Source organism: Macaca mulatta, chromosome 7, assembly GCF_049350105.2.
Source record: "Macaca mulatta isolate MMU2019108-1 chromosome 7, T2T-MMU8v2.0, whole genome shotgun sequence".
NCBI lineage: Eukaryota > Metazoa > Chordata > Mammalia > Primates > Cercopithecidae > Macaca > Macaca mulatta.
Genome location: NC_133412.1, coordinates 51,044,304 through 51,063,533, shown reverse-complemented (window position 1 = coordinate 51,063,533; position 19,230 = coordinate 51,044,304). Strand labels below are relative to the sequence as shown.

Here is a 19,230-nt window from a genome sequence, read left to right as displayed (position 1 = left end):
TTCTCTATGCCTAAGCTGGGTCTGCACCTGATCTCCTTCCCCGCTCTGAGTGCTTGCTCTTGTTCCGTGGCCCAGGCAAGAAGAACTCCATCCTCCTCCACAAAGTCCAGCACGACCTCAACTCGGGCGTCTTCAACTACCAGGAGAACGAGATCATCCAGCAGATTGTGCAGCATGACCGGGAGATGGCACACTGCGCACACCGCGTCCAGGCCGCCGCCTCTGCCACCCCAACCCCCACGCCTGTCATCTGGACCCCGCTGATCCAGGCACCACTGCAGGCTGCCGCGGCCACCACTTCTGTGGCCATAGCCCTCACCCACCACCCTCGCCTGCCTGCTGCCATCTTCCGCCCTCCCCCAGGATCTGGGCTGGGCAACCTCGGTGCCGGGCAGACGCCAAGGCACCTGAAACGGCTGCAGTCCCTGATCCCTTCTGCGCTGGGCTCCGCCTCGCCCGCCAGCAGCCCATCCCAGGTAGACACGCCGTCTTCATCCTCCTTCCACATCCAACAGCTGGCTGGATTCTCTGCCCCCGCCGGACTGAGCCCACTCCTGCCCTCATCCAGCTCCTCCCCACCCCCCGGGGCCTGCGGCTCCCCCTCGGCTCCCATACCATCAGCTGGCACAGCCGCCACCACCACAGCCGGGTTTGGCCACTTCCACAAGGCACTGGGCGGCTCCCTGTCCTCCTCCGACTCTCCCCTGCTCACCCCGCTGCAGCCAGGCGCCCGCTCCCCGCAGGCTGCCCAGCCACCTCCGGCACCACCCGGGGCCCGGGGAGGCCTGGGACTCCCGGAGCACTTCTTGCCACCCCCACCCTCATCCAGATCCCCATCATCTAGCCCTGGGCAGCTGGGCCAGCCTCCCGGGGAGTTGTCCCTAGGTCTGGCTGCTGGCCCACCGAGCACGCCAGAGACACCCCCACGGCAGCCTGAGCCGCCATCCCTTGTGGCAGGGGCCTCTGGGGGGGCTTCCCCTGTAGGCTTTACTCCCCGAGGAGGTCTCAGCCCCCCCGGCCACAGCCCAGGCCCCCCAAGAACCTTCCCAAGTGCCCCACCCCGGGCCTCTGGCTCCCACGGATCCTTGCTTCTGCCACCTGCATCCAGCCCCCCACCACCCCAGGTCCCCCAGCGCCGGGGCACGCCCCCCCTCACCCCCGGCCGCCTCACCCAGGACCTCAAGCTCATCTCTGCATCTCAGCCAGCCCTGCCTCAGGACGGGGCACAGACTCTCCGCAGAGCCTCCCCGCACTCCTCAGGGGAGTCCATGGCTGCCTTCCCGCTCTTCCCCAGGGCTGGGGGTGGCAGCGGGGGCAGTGGGAGCAGCGGGGGCCTTGGTCCCCCTGGGAGGCCCTATGGTGCCATCCCCGGCCAGCACGTCACTCTGCCTCGGAAGACATCCTCAGGTTCTTTGCCACCCCCTCTGTCTTTGTTTGGGGCAAGAGCCACCTCTTCTGGGGGGCCCCCTCTGACTGCTGGACCCCAGAGGGAACCTGGGGCCAGGCCTGAGCCAGTGCGCTCCAAACTGCCGTCCAATCTATGAGCTGGGCCCTTCCCTCTTCTTTCTTCTTTTCTCTCCGTTCCTTCTTCCTTCAGGTTTAACTGTGATTAGGAGATATACCAATAACAGTAATAATTATTTAAAAAACCACACACACCAGAAAATCAAAAGACAGCAGAAAATAACCAGGTATTCTTAGAGCTATAGATTTTTGGTCACTTGCTTTTATAGACTATTTTAATACTCAGCACTAGAGGGAGGGAGGGGGAGGGAGGAGGGAGCAGGCAGGTCCCAAATGCAAAAGCCAGAGAAAGGCAGATGGGGTCTCGGGGCTGGGCAGGGGTCGGGGTGGCCAGTGTTGGGGGTTCTTAGAGCAGATGTGTCATTGTGTTCATTTAGAGAAACAGCTGCCATCAGCCCCTTAGCTGTAAGTTGGAGCTCCACTCTGCCCCCAGGAAGGGGCTGCCCCGGGGCGTGCCCTGGGGGGCCTCAGATGCCTGCGACCTTGGGAGAAAAGGGCCAGGGCCCTGAGGGCCTAGCATTTTTTTCTACTGTAAACGTAGCAAGATCTGTATATGAATATATGTATATGTATGTAAGATGTGTATATGTATAGCTATGTAGCGCTCTGTAGAGCCATGTAGATAGCCACTCGTGCGCACACGTGTGTGGTCTAGTTTATTCCCATGTTGCCAGGATGCCCAGGTCACCTTACACCCAGCAACCCACCTTGGCCCGCAGGCCGTGCACTGCATGGTCTAGGGATGTTCTCTCTCCAGTCCTCAGGGAAGAGGACCCCAGGACTTCGCAGCAGGCCCCCTCTCTCGTCTCAGATCCAGTCCCAGCCTGACCTCTCACCACACGGAAGTGGAAGACTCCTTTCCTAGGGCCTCAGGCACACCCCGCCACCCCTGGAGTCATCAGTTTGCCCATCTGTACAGCGGGAGGTGAGGGGAACTTCTGTGTATTGAGTCTGCTCTGTGGCAAGCACTGCTTTCGCACTTTACACACGTTCACTCCCTCAGTTTCACAAAGACCATGGGGTGGCCACTTTCATTCTCCCCATTTAGCAGATGAAGAAACAGTTCTGGGTAATTTCTCCACCATCATGTAACTCGGAATGGCAGAGTGGGGACTGATTTGAGGTTCAAATTCACGCCTGCTTGAGGCCCAAGTCTGTGTTCCTTCCATCAGAAAACTGTTGAGGGGGGCTGAGGTAGATGGTCCCCAAGCGTGGTGCAGAAGGAAGACACCAGATTTTGGCAGCAGTCAGGCCTGGGTTTGAATCCCAGCCCTGCCACTTCTTACCTGTATGATCTTGGGCAAGTTCTCTGACTTTTCTGTCACCTCATTTGTAAAATGGGAATCATTATGGTACCGCCTCACAAGGACCTATGAGGACCAGATGAGAAAAATCTATATGTGAAATGCCCAGCCCAGCGCCTGGCACATACCATGGTAGGTGCTCAATAAATCACATTTCTTCTGCCCCTCATATGCCCAGCCTATTGCTCCAGCAAACTATGTGAGAGCCCAGGGAGCTTTGGCTGAGGGCTCCAAGACTTAAAATCTCAGGACTCAGGAGGTGGCTGGGCCTCCCTAAGGGCCCAAGGAAGGTGTGTGGCCAGAGGTGGGTGGGAGCCAGGCCTTGAGATGTGGGAAGACTTCAACAGGGAGAGAGGGAGGGAATGGTGGGTGGGATGGAGTATATAGCGGGGAGATTCCTGAGGTGGAGTGGTGGATTAGGGCTTTGGGAGGGAATCCGCAGGCTGAGGGGTCAGAGGGATGGCCTTGGGTGATAGGCTAAGGGCTTGACTGGGCTTGGTCCTGGCAACTAGGAGCCATAAGCAAGTTCCAGATTGCAGGAACGAGAAAGCAGCTCAGATGCCTTTGGAGGCACCATCCTCCCTCCTCCCAGATGGGATCTGCCAGAGGCAAAGCCAGGGGTCTGCCCCTGCCTATAGGGCCAGAGCAGGTATAGCTGCAATCCCCAAATAATGAGATGGGCTGGCCCCACATTATCCATCCAGAACATTCCATGCTTCAAGCCAGAATGTTGGCAAGATCGGGTTTTGCCTTGAGCTATCCTGGGATGTGGGAAAAACCGATTTCTCCATAGATGGGCTGCAGGGAGTGGGAGGCAGTATTCCAGGAGAGAAGTGGGTGAAGGTTCCTGGGATCTTAGGTAAAGACTAGATGCCGCCTGGTACTGGTCTGTACTGTGCTGGCTCAGGAGTTCTGAGAACTGGAAGGACTTAGCCTCAACCTGAGTTCTGCACGCACCCCTTCCCCTTAAGGAAGGCAGCTCTGAGAGGCAGCAGGACTTGATCCAAACCCACAGTCTTGTCCTGGAGGTAGCAGGGGTGAAGGTGGAGGGTCCAGGGCCGTGAGGAGGCTGCTTGCCATCAGAGCCTGGCCTGACCACCCTCTTCTCTACTTACACACACATGTATTTTATAACAGCCCTGACCCAACCTGGCCACTCTGCAGAGACTGGGACAGCCAGGTGCAGGCAGGGGGCCCTCCCAAACCCAGTCACCTACAAGGAATTTTCAAATCTTCCACTTTTAAAACAGAAACCGGTAAATGCGCCGTATTGTATATTTTATTTAAATAAAAAAAATTCCAGCAGATGCTGCCTTCTTCTAGGGGCCAGGGATGGGGGTGGGGGTGAGGTCATTGGGGAATCCTGGAGTCCTGGGAACTGGGGTGTGGAAGGCAGGGGACATGGCCCAGAGGGCACATGTGGGCCCTTGTGTATGTGCAAACCTATCCCTGCAAGAGCATGGAGCTGTGTTCTGTGCATAGAGGTGTGCACGGGGGATGTGCAAGGCCTGGCTATGGACACAGGTGTGCAGGCGATTATGGACTGGTGAGAATCATTAAGGAGGAGGGTGAGAGTGAGTGGGCATGTGTCCTTTGCTAGTGGAGGGGAGAAACGCAGGAGTTGGGGAGGTGTGAGACCCTTGCCACTCCCTACTGCCGGGGCTGGCTGAGGAGGAGGAGGGTGGTGAATGTGCACCTGGGCTCCATCCAGCTAGATGCTGAAGAGGGGAATGCCAGCTTAGTGTGATCAGGTAAGCTCTCAGAAGTGGGAGGATGGCAGGAGACAGGTGACTGGGCAAGGGGGAGGGCATCAGAGGGGTGACCGAGGGGTGGGGGCACAGCGCTGGGCTTCTCTGTGGGTTGGTGGGGGCTTGAGGGCAGAAGCAGCATCTGGGGCCTCTGGAAGGAGGCAGGGCACGGACTCCCCACTGCTGTGCCTGCTCGAGGGGCTAGGCCTGGTCCCCGGGTGGCCCCTTTCCCCACCCCTGTCTCTAGAAAGTTCCTCCAGGCCTTGGGACTTCGCGGGGTCAGGCAGAGGCCCCCTCCCGGGCCGGCGACGTGCGACTGGAAAACCAAGTCCCCGCGGCTCCCGCCGGCATAGGGAGTGCCGTGTCTCCGCCCCAGGAGGGGAAAGTCCTCGGAAAAGGGCAGGAAACCCGGCAGCGGTTCCCCATCACCGCTTGCCAGGGGATGCTGTTTCCATGGCAACTGGCCGGGGAGTCCCGTTGCTAAGGAGGCGGCTCAGCGGGCCCCGGCGTCCCCATGACAACTGCCCCGTGCGGCCAGGCGGCGGTGCTTCCTTGGGGACCCCGGGGGCGGCAGAGGCAGGGCGCGGCCCTGGGCTGCGATCACCTCCCTGGAGTCTGAATGGCTCAGGCCTGGCCTCTGGGGCTGTGGGGAAGCAGTGGGGACAGGTCCCGCTGAGAGGAAGCCTGCGCGGGTGGGGCATTCGCTGCGGGGCCCTCAGTCACTGTCTCCTCTGTTCCCTGATGCGGGAAGGACACCTAGTAAGTACCTCCTGGGCGCTAGGCCCTGGGTCTTTCCTCTGCTGTCATCCGCCCAACCACCCCAGAGGTCAGAATTTCCCTCAGTTACAGTGAGCTAAAGGGAAAGGGGCTCAGAGAGGTAGGAATTCGCCAGCCCTGTCAGCTAGAAGGAAGGAGCAGGGCTGCACACCCAGGTGCCGGGGACTCAATCTGTCTCTTCTCACTAGAGCCCTGGTACAGGCAACAAAGGGTGCGCTGACTGTAGAGAATTTTTAAAAAGACGGTAAAAGTGACTAAATGTCAGTTTGCTTCCTCTGATCACCATGTACCAGCAATTCAGACAGTGTCAGTGAGAGAATGCTCCCCGCAGAGGGGCAGACGGCTCCTCCACCCCCACCGCGAGCACCCGATGCGTCAGCCCCAAGGGACACCTGCTGTGCTCTTGCTGCTGGCGCTGTGGGAAGGCCTGAAGGCACCTTTTCTCCCTAGTGGGACTAAACCAGACTGGGGTTTTAAAGAGACAATTGAAGACAGGGCGCGGTGGCTCACGCTTGTCATCCCAGCACTTTGGGAGGCCGAGGCGGGCAGATCACGAGGTTAGGAGATCGAGACCATCCTGGCTAACACGTCTCTACTAAAAATACAAAAAAATTAGCCGGGCGTGGTGGTGGGCGCCTGGAGTCCCAGCTACTCGAGAGGCTGAGGCGGGAGAATGGCGTAAACCCGGAGGCGGAGCTTGCAGTGAGTCGAGATCGCACCATTGCACTCCAAAAACAAACAAACAAACAAACAAACAAACAAACAATTGAAAGAGATGCATAAGAGCCCTGCCTGGACTCCACATCTCTTCCCAGCCGCTAGTCCTCACTCTTCCCACCGGAGAGCTGTGTCCCCTCCCTGTCCTCATTTCCTCCTCCACCACATCCCTCTGACAATTTCTGATGAATTCACCTGCCCACATTGTGAAATCCAGGGCCTCCTTCCCAGCCCGTGTCCTGCTCTCCTCTTAGCAGGGTGTGACCTCCTCCACCAGGCGCTCCTCAGTGCATGGTACCCCATCCTCTGCTCACTGCTTCACTTTTCTCAAGCTCAGCCTCAGCTTGAAGGGCTCTTCTTTCTCCCAAAACGTTGGTGCTCCCTGGGCCTCTGGCCTTGGCCCCCGTCTACTCACTCCAGATTCACTTCCTGGGGTTAACCTCACCCAGGCCTGTGGCTTCCCCAGCCTGGAGGCAAAAGCTTCCCAGAGTTCCCCTACACCAGTTCAGGCCCCCGCATGCCCTGAGCCTCAGCCTGGGCTGCCGCTCCAGGGTCCCTCATTCTCTTCCGACCGACCACGGCCATTTTATTCTTTCTTGGGTTTGCAGCTTCCAGTGCACTACAAAGCATGCCTTCTCCTCCATCTGCCCCCCTTATTGATTTTCCTGCTTTAATTTTCTTTCTCTTGAGGATGGAATATTTCATACATACTGAAGAGATATATTATGTAAATCAGATATAAAAAATAATATCAACAGCCATGTCTCAATCACTCAGTTTAAGGAATGGAGCATAAGGAATACTTTGAAGGCATCTGTGCTGTTGCCCAAGTGTGTCCCTCTCCCTCCCTCCAAGGAAAACCTCTCACCTGAATTTTGTCATTACTTTTCATGATACTCTTTCTATAGAAATAAGTAAGAATGTATTCAGTTGCACACCAAGGTGGGGAGTGGAGATTGGAAGTAGCTGACTTTGTGGCAAGAATTTTTATCAATAATATTGTCCAGAACTGATGATGTATGGTGACAATAAAAATCAGATTTTGGTCAGTTTTATTATTACTTTCTTTACAAGCAATGGGCCTTTTTATTACCTGCATTAGGGGTGGGCCATACTCACCATCTTCACACACCACTGAATATATTTGTAATTTGAAGACTTTGCGTAAATGGTATACTGCATGCATCTTTTTAATAATTTGAGTTTTCTTCATTCAGTACTGTAATTTTGAGATCCCGCTGAAGAATGGATAATTCCTTTTCATTGCTGTATAGCATTCCAGTATATGAATAGCCCACCATTTACATGCGTGTTCTTCTGAAGACAGACATTTCAGTCAATTCTCATTCTTGTGATTAACAGCCTGCTGCTACAAATGTTCTTGTTTGTGGCTCCTGAAAAAGATGGGTAAGAGGATCTCTAGGCTCTATATCTAGGAGTGGAATAACTGACTCACAGAGTAAATTAATCTTCACTTTACAAGATAATGCCAAGCTGTTTTAAGTAGTTCTAACAATTTCCACTCCCACCTGCAGAGTATGAGAACTGCTCTTGCTTCACATTCCTGCCAATAATTGGAATCATCAGGCCTTCTTATTTTTCCCAATCTAGTCATATCTGATTGTGTTTTAATGTGCAAATCCCCAATTAACAGTAAGATTGGATGCTTGTTCGTATATTCATTTGCTGTGTTTCCTCTTCTGAGAAATATTTATTCACATATTTTGACCAATTTTCTGTTGCCTTTTTATTGATTTGTAGGAATTTCACACATCTTTTTGAAAAACTAAATCCTTTGTCCACTATATTTATTGCAAATATCTGTTTATGGTTTGTATTTTCGCTTAGTTTGGAGGGGTGTTTTTGATAAACAGAAGCTTTACACTTTAATGAGGTCAATTTTGGCTATATATATATATATATATATACACACACACACACATATATATTTGTCTAGTACTTCCTTAGTGCCTTTTTTGCTTAAGAAACCTATCTTACCCTGATGTTATAAAGATATGTTCTATATTCTTTCTAGAACTGTGAAGTTTTGCCTTTCACAGTTAAGTCCTTACTCTACTTGACTTTGGTGTGGTGTGAAGGTGTAGTTCAATTTTTTTTTTTGTCCTATATGGATAACCAATTGTTCTTACATTGTTTCTTGAATGAGGCTTGATTAATATGCAACGCCATGTTACACCTCTATCACATCTGGGTCTGTGTCGAGGCTCTCTATTCTGTACTATTAGCTTATTTGTCTATCCTCATTCAAATAGTCAATTGTCTTAGTTACACTAGGGTTATAAAGTGTGTTGATATTGAGTAGAGTAAGTCCCTTCTTTTTTTTTTTTTTTTTTTTAGACGGGATCTTGCTCTTGTCACCCAGGCTGGAGTGCAATGGCATGATCTCGGCTCACTGCAACCTCCACCTCCCAGGTTTAAGCGATTCTCCTACCTCAGCCTCCCGAGTAGCTGGGATTACAGGTACCCACCACCATGCCTGGCTACTTTTTTTGTATTTTTAGTAGAGAAGGGGTTTCACCATGTTGACCAGGCTGGTCTTGAGCTCCTGACCTCAGGTGATCCACCTGCCTCGGACTCCAAAAGTACAGGGATTACAGGCATGAACCACCACGCCCGGCCCCCCAGCTTCTTCTTAAGGAATATCTTGGCTACTCCAGTCTCTGCGCTACGGCAGACATTTTAGAATCTGTCGAGGCACATGAAGAGTCCAGTGGGCTTCTGATTGAAATTACATTGACATTGTTGTGGAAATGTGTATTCCCATGGATGAACAGGGTATAACTGTTGCCACATTTAGGTCTTCTTTAATGTCTTTGTATTAATGAGCACAAACAGCCCCAACAGAAAAAGCCACAAATTTCAAGGTTTAAGACAATAAAGGTTTGTTCCAGCTCAGGTAAAGTCCTGTGCAGCCCAGGCAGCATTTTCCTCGCTGATACCAACTTGAGCTGAATCCGCATCTCCAAGATCATTGTGGGAGGAGAAGAGACAACTAGATGAGATTCCTGCATCTGACCGACGTCTCTCAGCAGTGAACATCACTTGCTCTTATATTCCATTGTCACAAGGCCACAGCGTCACTGCAGAGGAGGCTGTGCTGTGTGGGAGATCATTTGCAATCTTTGCTGGGCATTAACTGTCCCTGCCAATTCTTTCAACACAGTCTTATCATTTTCTTCATGAAGGTTTTTGCATTTCATTACATTAATTCCTAGTACCTTATATTTTTGTTGTTAGTGCTAATTCTATTTTCTTTTCTTTCTTTCTTTTTTTTTTTTTTTTTAGATGGAGTCTTACTCTGTTGCCCAGGCTGGAGGGGGCAGTGGTGTGATCTCAGCTCACTGCAACCTCTGCCTCCTGGGTTCCAGCGATTCTCCTGTCTCAGCCTCCCAAGTAGCTGGGACTACAGGTGTGTGCCACCATTGCCAGCTAATTTTTGCATTTTTTAGTAGAGATGGGGTTTCACCGTATTGGTCAGGCTGGTCTCGAACTCCTGACCTCGTGATCCACCTGCCTCAGCCTCCCAAAGTGCTGGGATTACAGGCGTGAGCCACTGAGCCCAGCCTCTATTTTCTTTATTGAGGTATAACTTATATGTATCAAATTCACCAATTTTAAGCGCACAGCTCAATGATTTTGACAGACGGTACTACAACCACCTAAACAAGTAAGTTATATCACTCCCCAGATTCCTGCATGACTCTTTGCGGTCAATCCTCTCCTCCCACTCCTGAATCCTGCCAGTCTGCCTTCTGTCACTAAAGTTTTGACTTTTCTAGAATTTCATATAAGTATCATCATAAAGCATATGGTCTGTGTCTGATTTCTCTCCTTTAGCCTAATGTTTCTGATGGCTATGCCACAGTTGGTTTATTACTCACCCATTCATGAACATGGAATTGTTTCCAGTTTTGGGCTATTAAGAATAAAGCTCCTATGAACATTTATGGTCAATTCTTTATCTGGGCGTGGATTTTCTTTTTAAGTAATTATTTAAATTGACAAAGAAAAATTGTGTGAATTTATCATGTACCACATGTTTTGAAATATGTACACATTGTGGAATGACTACGTTGAAATAATTAACCTGGCATACTTATCACATTACCTCACATACTTTTCAGTTTTTGTGGTGAAGACACTTAAAATCTACTTATCTCATTTTCAAGATGGATGTACATTTTTGTTTATCTTAACACTCAAGGAATGGCAGGAATGGCATTGCTGGGCTATTTTTTTAATATATATATATATATTTTTTCCTTTTTTTTGTGTTTCTTTGAGATGGAGTCTCACTCTGTTGCTCAGGCTGGAGTGCAGTGCCTTGATCTCGGCTCACTGGAGCCTCTGCTTTTAGTAGAGACAGGGTTTTGCTATGTTGGCCAGGCTGGTCTCGAACTCTTGACCTCAAGCGATCCACTTGCCTCAGCCTCCCAAAGTGCTGAAATTACAGGGGTGAGCCACCATGCCCGGCCCGATAAATATATTTTTAACTTTCTAAGAAACTTCACAAGATTCTTTTCCAAAGTTGGAATACCCTTTTGCATTTCTCCCCACAATCATATGAGAGTGTCAGTTATTTCACATTCACGCAAGACTTGATGTTGTCAGTCTTGATTTTTACCATTCAAGAGAGTGTATAATATTAACTCCTGGATTTAACTTGCATTTCCATGATGACTAAAGATACCGAGCATCTTTTCAGGTATTTACTTGCCAACTGTATATGTTCTTTGGTAAAGTGACTGTTCCAATATTTACTCATTTGTTTTTGCTGAGTCATTTGTTTTCTTATTATTGAATTGTAAGTAATATATTTAGGATATAAGTCCTTTATAAGATATATGTTTTGCGATTATTTTCTCCTAGTTTTTGGTTTGCCTTTTCAATTTTTAACCATGACTTTCAGAGAGTAAACATTTTTAATTTTGATGATATCCAACTTACCAAATTTTTCTTTCATGATTCATGCTTTTTGACAAAGGAATTAAAATGGTACACTAGAAAATATCTACTTAACAAAAAGAAAGCAATAATAGAGTAATAGAGTGACAAAACAGACATAAGACATGGTCAGTGCAGTGGCTCATGCCTGTAATCCCAGCTTTTTGGGAGGCGGGAGGATCACCTGAGGTCAGGAGTTCATGACCAGCCTGGCCTACGTGGTGAAACCCCATCTCTACTAAAAATACAAAAATTAGCTGGGCGTGGTGGCAGGTGCCTGTAATCCCAGATATTCAGGAGTCTGAGGCAGGAGAATCGGTTGAATCCAGGAGGTGGAGGTTGCTGAGATCGCGCCACTGCACTCCAGCCTGGGAGACAGAGGGAGTCTGCATCTCAAAAAAAAAAAAAAAAAAAAAAGAAAAAGAAAAAAAGGCACAAGACATATAGAAAACAAATAGGTAAATGGCAGATGTAAATCCTACCTTATCAGCAATTACATTAAATGTAAGTGGATTAAACACTCAGATTAGAGGCAGAAATCGGCAGAATGGATATAAAACCATGAACCAACTATATACTGTCTACAACAGACAGTTTTGTATTCAACGACGCATATAGATTGAGAGTAAAAGGGTGCAAAAAGACATACCAAGGAAACATTAGCTGAAGAAGAGCTGGAGTGGCTATACTATTTAATAATATCAAAGTAGACTTTAAGACAAAAATTATTACTAAAGACAAAGAACATTTTATAATGAAGAAAAGGTCAATCCATCAAAAGATTGAACAATTATATGTATATACCTAACAACAGAGCCCCCAAACTCCTAAGCCACCCTGGCGGTGCATGCTTATAGTTCCAGCTACTCAGGAGAGTGAGGTGGCAGGATCACTCAAGCCCAGGAGTTTGAGTCCAGCCTGGACAATACAGCCAGATCCTCTCTCTCTCTCTCTCTCTAGAAAAAAATTTTATACATATATATATACACACACACACACACACACACACACATATATATATATATATATAGTTAGGAAGAGTTTGTGAAGGATTGTTATTAATTTTTTCTAAAGCTTTGGTCAAATTCACCAGTGAAGTCATTGGGTCTTGGGCCTTTCTTTGTGGGAAGTGTTCTTTATTACTAATGTAATCTGTCACCTATGGATCTATTTGGATTACACACACACACACACACACATGCACACACACATACACATATACTCATGAAGTAAACCTGACATAATGGAAGGGAGGATAAACAATTCAACAGTTACAATTGCAGACTTCAATACTCCACTTTCAGTAACTGATAGAACAACTAGACAAAAGATCAGCCAGGAAATAGAAGATTTGAACAATACAAACCAAAGAGAGCTAAGAGGGATCTCTGGAACACTCCATCCAACAGCAGGAGAATATGCATTCTTCTCAAGGGCACGTGGAACATTCTACAGGACAGACTATCTGTTAGACCACAAACCAAGTCTCAATAAATTTAAGAGGATTGAAATCATATGAAATATATTCTCTGACCATAATAGAACATTTAGAAATTAGTAACAGATATTTGAAAAATTCACAAATATATACAAATTAAACACATATGTAAATAATCATTGAATCAAAGCAGAAATCACAAAGGATATTAGAAAATAAGTTGAGGCTGGGTGCAGTGGCTCACGCCTGTAATTCCAGCACTTTGGGAGGCCAAAGCAGGTGGATCCCTTGAGGTCAGGAGTTTGAGACCAGCCTGGCCAACATGGCGAAAACCCGTCTCTACTAAAAATACAAAAGATTAGCGAGGCCTAGTGGTGGGCGCCTGTAGTCCCAGCTACATGGGAGGCTGAGGCAGGAGAATCATTTGAACCCAGGAGGCAGAGGTTGCAGTGAGCTGAGATCACACCACTGCACTCCAGCCTGTGCGACAGAGCGAGACTCCATCTCAAAAACAAACAAACAACAACAACAACAACAGCAAAAAATCCTGAAAAAAACAAGTTGAGATGAATGAAAACAAAAAGATAACATACCATTCCAAAAACACAGGATGCAGCAGAAACAGTGCTTACAGGGAAACATAGAGTAGTATGCTCTGATACCTAAAAAAATATCCAATCAATAACCTAAACATTCACCTGAGGAAACTAGGAAAAGAAGCAAACTCAAAGCAAACTGAGGAAAGGAAATAATAAAGATGAAAGCAGAAAAAAATGGAATAGAGAACAGAAAACCAATACAAAAAATCAGCAAAACCAAAAGTTAGTTCTTTGAAAAGATCAACAAAATTGACAGCCTTTAGCCAGTCTGACAGAGAGAGAGAGAGGGAGAAGAGAGACTTGCTAACATCAGGAGTCAAATAAAATATATTACCACCAGTCTTAAAGAAATAAAAAGGATTATAAGAGAACACTATAAAAGTTGTATGCCAACAAATTAGATAACCTAGATAAAATGGACAAATTAGAAACAAATTACCAAAAGTGACTCAAGAATAAATACAGAATCCGAATAGATCTATAACAAGTAGACAGATTACATAGTAATAAAGAATGCTTCCCACAAAGAAAGGCCCAGGCCCCAATGACTTTATTGGTGAATTCGACCAAAGCTTTAGAGAACTATCAATAGCAATCCTTTACAAACTCTTCCAAAAAATAGACAAGGAGGGAACACTTCCCTTATTCTATGAGGCTAGAATTAAACTGATACCAAAGCCAGATCCCTCCACCCAAAATACAACCCTGGCCACCCTGGCAAAAACAAACAAACAAGCAAAACTACAGACCAATATCCCTTATGAATATAGACACAAAATTCTCAACAAGTTCTCAGGGAAGATGATGATCACTCATTTACTTATGTTTTGAACATACAGTGCCAGTCAGGCTTCCCTCTGGTTCTTAGTATTAGGCTTTTCCCTGAGGAAATCTCAACCTCTTTTTTCATCTACCACTTGGGTTACGGACATCCCTTACTGTCTTTGGAGCAAATCACCGAAAAGCACTTTTGGTTGTAATTTACCCACTATTGGAATTTTTCCTGCTTTTCAGATTAGTTCAAGCAATGCTGGAAGAAAGTCCTTTCTTTGGTGAATTCGTCATCATTCTCAGTGTCACCTTCTTCGTGACACGCAACTCTCCAGTGAGGGTTGGAAATTCCTTCTTTACTTTACCAGATCACTTTGTTTGGGTCTCTTAGCACTTTCCATGGTAATTTCTTTCTGTTGAATATCTGTGAACACATCAGCAATGGAGACTGTCGTACTCATTTTGCATCCTCGGTGCCTGGCATATAGTGGGCCTTCGGAAGTATCTTTGGAAACAATTGAAGATTTCCAGCTTTTTGGGTGAGGAAGACCCTTTGCTGACTGGCCCCAAATATTCCTTCTCTCATCCCACCAGCCCATACTGAGATCCCTCTGGCTTCAGTTACAGTCAATTTCTCTTCTGTGTGTTAGTCTAGAATGTTCATTGGCTGGTTCTCCTTACATATTCTGGGCAACTTTGTCTGCAGGAGCCTGATCCATAATTTTGCCTTCAAAAGTAAACCCCAGCTCTTTCCAGAAAGTCATGAGCTGCCCAGAATTCTCGGCAAGACCTGGGTTTTGAGTTTACAAAAGGAACTACTTTATTCTTGTCTCACTAGAACTGACCCCAAGCTGTGGTATCTGGCCAGCCAGACTTAGCTTGACTGGGCCCAGTATTGCCCTTGCAGTGTTCCAGGAATCTGGGGGACCAACTCCCTCTCTCCACTGATGGCCAGCTAGCCAGACCTGTGCACTCTTCATAGACTTTGCACTGGCCTGCTGGGGCCTCTGCACTGAATCCAGTGACGGGAGGCTGAGCACAGGAGTGACACGGGATGGCTGGGATCTGTACTGGTGGCAACATGAAGCAGGCAGCTCCCCAGCTCTGCAGTGGCCTCCTCCTTCCTTCAGATAGATAAGCCTCACATTATACCCTAGACTCAGCTCAAGCTTAGTTCCTCTGCAAAACCTTAAGTATATGCTCCTAGGAAGAATTAGGGCTTTGTTAAATTCCCTCAGCACGGGGCCACGATGTATTAGTTACCTGATTTCAAGTCCATCTGCCTCATGAGGCAAGTTCATTTAGTGAAGACCTATGGTGTGTTGGGTGCTCAGGTGGAGAATCCAAGCACAACTGCTTTCCTTAACGAGGTCATAGTGTATTGGTGGAGACAGAAACATGAACAGGAATGATCAGGGGACTGGATGGTTAGCCTGGACCTTTAAAGATGAATAGACATGACCACACAGAGAAAGCCAATGGTCAGCGTAGGGGATAGGGAGAAAATGAGGCAGAGGAAACAGTAGAGGCCAGACATCATGGCTTATTCTGCAAGTGTAAATTGCTCTCTGTGGTTAGGGCCAAATTCGGGTGAAGGGGCAGCTTAGTGGGAAATAAAAGGGATGAGGCAGACAGGGTCACACTGGAGTCTTTACTGTAGGACAGGTGCTGGAGCTCTCATCGCACGGTGCCGAGCAGCAGGGAGGCATCAGATTTGCGTTAGAAGCAGCACCTGAACACTTGCGTGGGGGATCACTACCTGATTGCTGGTGAGACTCAGGCAGGGGGCTTAATTAGTAGTTTGCCTACCAGACAGCAAAGAGCTGCTCTGGGGGACATCTGAGAGGTAGAGCTGGCAGGATTTGCTGAGCAATGTGCTGTGGTGTTGAGGGAAGAATTTAGAATGGCTCCCAGATTTCTCCTTTGTGTGACCGGGTGCATAGAAGGCAGACCCCATTAGCAAGGGGCTGACACCTAGTAACAGGGTGATGAGGCTTTGCTCCAGGACCCTGAGAGGGAGAAATTGTAAACGGATGGCAACCCAGACACAAGCTGAGGTCAGTCTGCCTCTTAAAATCTGGATTAGGCTGATTGGAACCCATTGTTCTTTTTTTTTTTTTTTTGAGACGGAGTCTCGCTCTGTCGCCCAGACTGGAGTGCAGTGGCGCGATCTCCACTCACTGCAAGCTCCGCCTTCCCGGGTTCCCGCCATTCTCCTGCCTCAGCCTCCCGAGTAGCTGGGACTACAGGCGCCCGCCACCGCGCCCGGCTAATTTTTGTATTTTTAGTAGAGACGGGGTTTCACCGTGTTAGTCACGATGGTCTTGATCTCCTGACCTCGTGATCCGCCCGTCTCGGCCTCCCAAAGTGCTGGGATTACAGGCGTGAGCCACCGCGCCCGGCCTGAACCCACTTTTCTTGACCTGTGTCCCCCTCTGCCCCCTGGACTTCTGAGAGTTCTCAGGTTTAGATTCTTATGGTCTCAGCTCCTGCTTCTAGCAAACCAGTTCCACTCATGGGTCACCCTTGCTGTGCCAGACTCATGGCCTGCCCACCGCCATGTTGGCCCAGATGCTGTTTTCTTCACTGGGGGAATATCCAGTAACTCATTCAAGGCCATGTGCACACGGCAGATGTTACATGAGATTTGGGGAGCTGGAAGGGGTTCACTCCATAGAAGTGCAAATAGCATGAAATTGCCTCTAAGATCTTCTCATTTGGCCAGGTGCGGTGGCCCACGCTTGTAATCCCAGCACTTTGGGAGGCTGAGACAGGTGGATCATGAGGTCAGGAATTCGAGACCAGCCTGTACAATATGGTGAAACCCTGTCTCTACTAAAAAATACAAAAATTAGCTGGACGTGGTGGCGGGCGCCTGTTGTCCCAGCTACTCGGGAGGCCGAGGCAGGAGAATCGCTTGAACCCGGGAGGTGGAGGTTGCAGTGAGCTGACATCATGCCATTGCACTCCAGCCTGGGCATAAGAGTGAGACTCTGACTCAAAACGAAACGAAACGAAACGAAACCAAACCAAACCAAACCAAACAAAAAGATTTTCCCGTTTAAGAAAGGTCTTTGAACACCTTGAGGCCAGCCAGTTTCCACTGGGGTGCTTTCCCACGGAGCCCCTCAATCTTGCACCATCTTGTTGATTATACTGGTTGCCAGTATCCCCTCCACCCCTAATTATTTCAGGAAATCCCGAATTGTTCTTGCGCTACAGTGCAGCAAGTGTTCCCGCCAACCTTTTGTGAGTTCAGCTCTAGGTCCCTTTCATTTTTCAAGCCAAGTTCCTAATTGAGGAAAAGGACGTCTTGAGATGAATATCATCCACCATGCTTAGAGGGTAGTTGTAGTTTTAAGTAGCACTTTTCCAACATTATGTACATTAAAAAGATTATTAAAAACAAGTATTATTTTCTTGCAACTACTGTCTCCTACCTCTTCCTCCTGTGCCCCTGGTAAACTCCCTCCTTTGGTAGCTGGGAACCCTAGATTAGGAGTTGGGTACCTGCTACCTGGGGTTCTTCTGTCTGTGGTTAGGGGTGGTTCCTCTTGGCTCCCTGGTTCTCCAATCCCTGCCCATGGTCCTGTCATCATCAATTTGATGGCTTATTGCTGGTCTCCAGTCTCTCCTGATGGTTCTCCCCACTTCTGGCAGGAAGGTGGTTGCAACTGGGAGGGGTTGATGGATGGGGCGGGAATGGGGTGGGGGAAGAGGTATTTCTTCTTCGTATAGAGGCTTGTTCATAATGCTCATCTCAGAACAAATCTGCAAGACATTCTTGTCTTAGTTCCCAGCTTGAAGTTGGTCATGAGGTCATGAAGCATCAGAATTGTTTCTTATCGTTCTTTTTTCTTTTGAGATGGAGTTGCACTCTTGTTCCCCAGGCTGGAGTGCAATGGCATGGTCTCTGCTCACTGCAACCTCCGTCTCCCAGGTTCAAACTATTCTCCTGCCTCAGCCTCCCAAGTAGCTAGGATTACAGGCACCTGCCACCATGCCTGGCTAATTTTTGTATTTTTAGTAGAGACAGGGTTTCACTATGTTGGCCAGGCTGGTCACAAACTCCTGACCTCAGGCGATCCACCTGCCTCTGCCTCCCAAAGTGCTGGGATTCCAGGCATGAGCCATTGGGCCTAGCTCAGCATCGTTTATAACTGTCATCTTTCATCTTTCATCTTTCACGTTTACCCCAGGAGGCCAAAGGGCCATGGCTACTGAAATGGGGGCGTCCTAGCACCAGAACACTGCGGACTTACCAGGATCCCTGCCAGGAGGGGGCTTCTTGTGTGTGCCTGAGTGTGAAGCCTTTCAACACGCTCCAGGGCATAAGTCCTCGTGACTGTTTGTCTATCCATCCAAGAGACAAGCATCTGCTATTGTCAGAAACTGTCCCTGGCATTAGACATTCAGAAAGGAGTGAGAAATAATCTTGTCCCCACTGAGCCCACAGGGCCCAGGAAAAGACTCAAACAAGTCACAGCAAAACATGCCAAGAGCTCCACCTAGGGACGCACTGGAGGGATAGCAGCAGCAGACGCCCGGCACCTAGAACAGAATGGCATAAAGAGGACACTCCACGCAGACTGAGAACGGCCTCACTGGTAGCTTTCTGTGGCCATAGCCCCAGTGCACAAGGCGACATGAATCTGGACCTGGAGGCTGTGGCAGACCAACCTCCAGCTATGGGAGTATGGAGTTCATCCTGAGCCCAATGGAGAGTGGCTAATGAGGAGGACAGGATTTGGGCTTCCTAAAGTACACTCTGGTCGCAGAGTGAGGGAGCAGTGAGGACACTGTGCTCTGTGTTCAGCCCTCACTCTATTATTGCAAGCTCAGGCCTCTGGCTGCTGAGGTTACTTATTCCCTGGCCCAGACTCTGGGACACCACGAGGCATCTTATATAGTGAACACAGTGAGATGAGGCAGCCTGGGGCAAGCAGGCCTCCCAGGAGACATCTGCTCTGGCTTTAGGTCCCTGTGAGTGGTGGGGCTGGGACTGGGGAGGCCGGGCCCCGCGTGGGCACTCAGTCTGCCCTAACAGAATGTGCTGCCGCAGCAGGGACATGGCCTGCACTCCATTCAGGGATGGCTGCCAGGGGCCCCCTGATTCCTCAGGCTGCTCAGTCCCTGCAGGGCAGCAACAGGGGGATGAGAACAGGGACAAGACTCATTTTTGGTGCTGGTGGACGGTCCAAACACCTCCTGCAGCCTCCTGGCTCACCTGCCACCCTTCCCTGAGTCTCCTCGTAGACTACTGGCTTTACAGTTGTGAAGGCAACAGCAAAGTCAATTAGAGAGGCTGGGAAGCAGGGGCCCCGAAGGTTTTTGTTTTTGTTTTTTTTTTAAGGACAAGGGAAAATAACTCTTTGACCAGACCAGAG

At 48.8% G+C, this 19,230-nt stretch overlaps 1 protein-coding gene across 10 annotated transcripts in view; it reads left to right on the top strand.

The window, feature by feature from the left end:
* Window positions 1-7,119, top strand: part of HCN4 (hyperpolarization activated cyclic nucleotide gated potassium channel 4) — a 52,416-nt gene extending 45,297 nt beyond the window's left edge. For 2 of the 10 annotated variants that reach the window (XM_077939794.1, XM_002804859.4), the window contains one exon: window positions 76-4,133. In XM_077939794.1, coding sequence (XP_077795920.1) covers window positions 76-1,544 — 1,469 coding nt within the window. In that variant the 3' untranslated portion in view covers window positions 1,545-4,133. Of the gene's footprint in view, window positions 1-75; window positions 4,473-6,301 lie in introns of those variants that run through there. The other 8 variants (XM_077939797.1, XM_077939793.1, XM_077939791.1 and 5 more) reach the window with 8 other exon arrangements.
* Window positions 7,120-19,230: the final 12,111 nt, after the last annotated feature.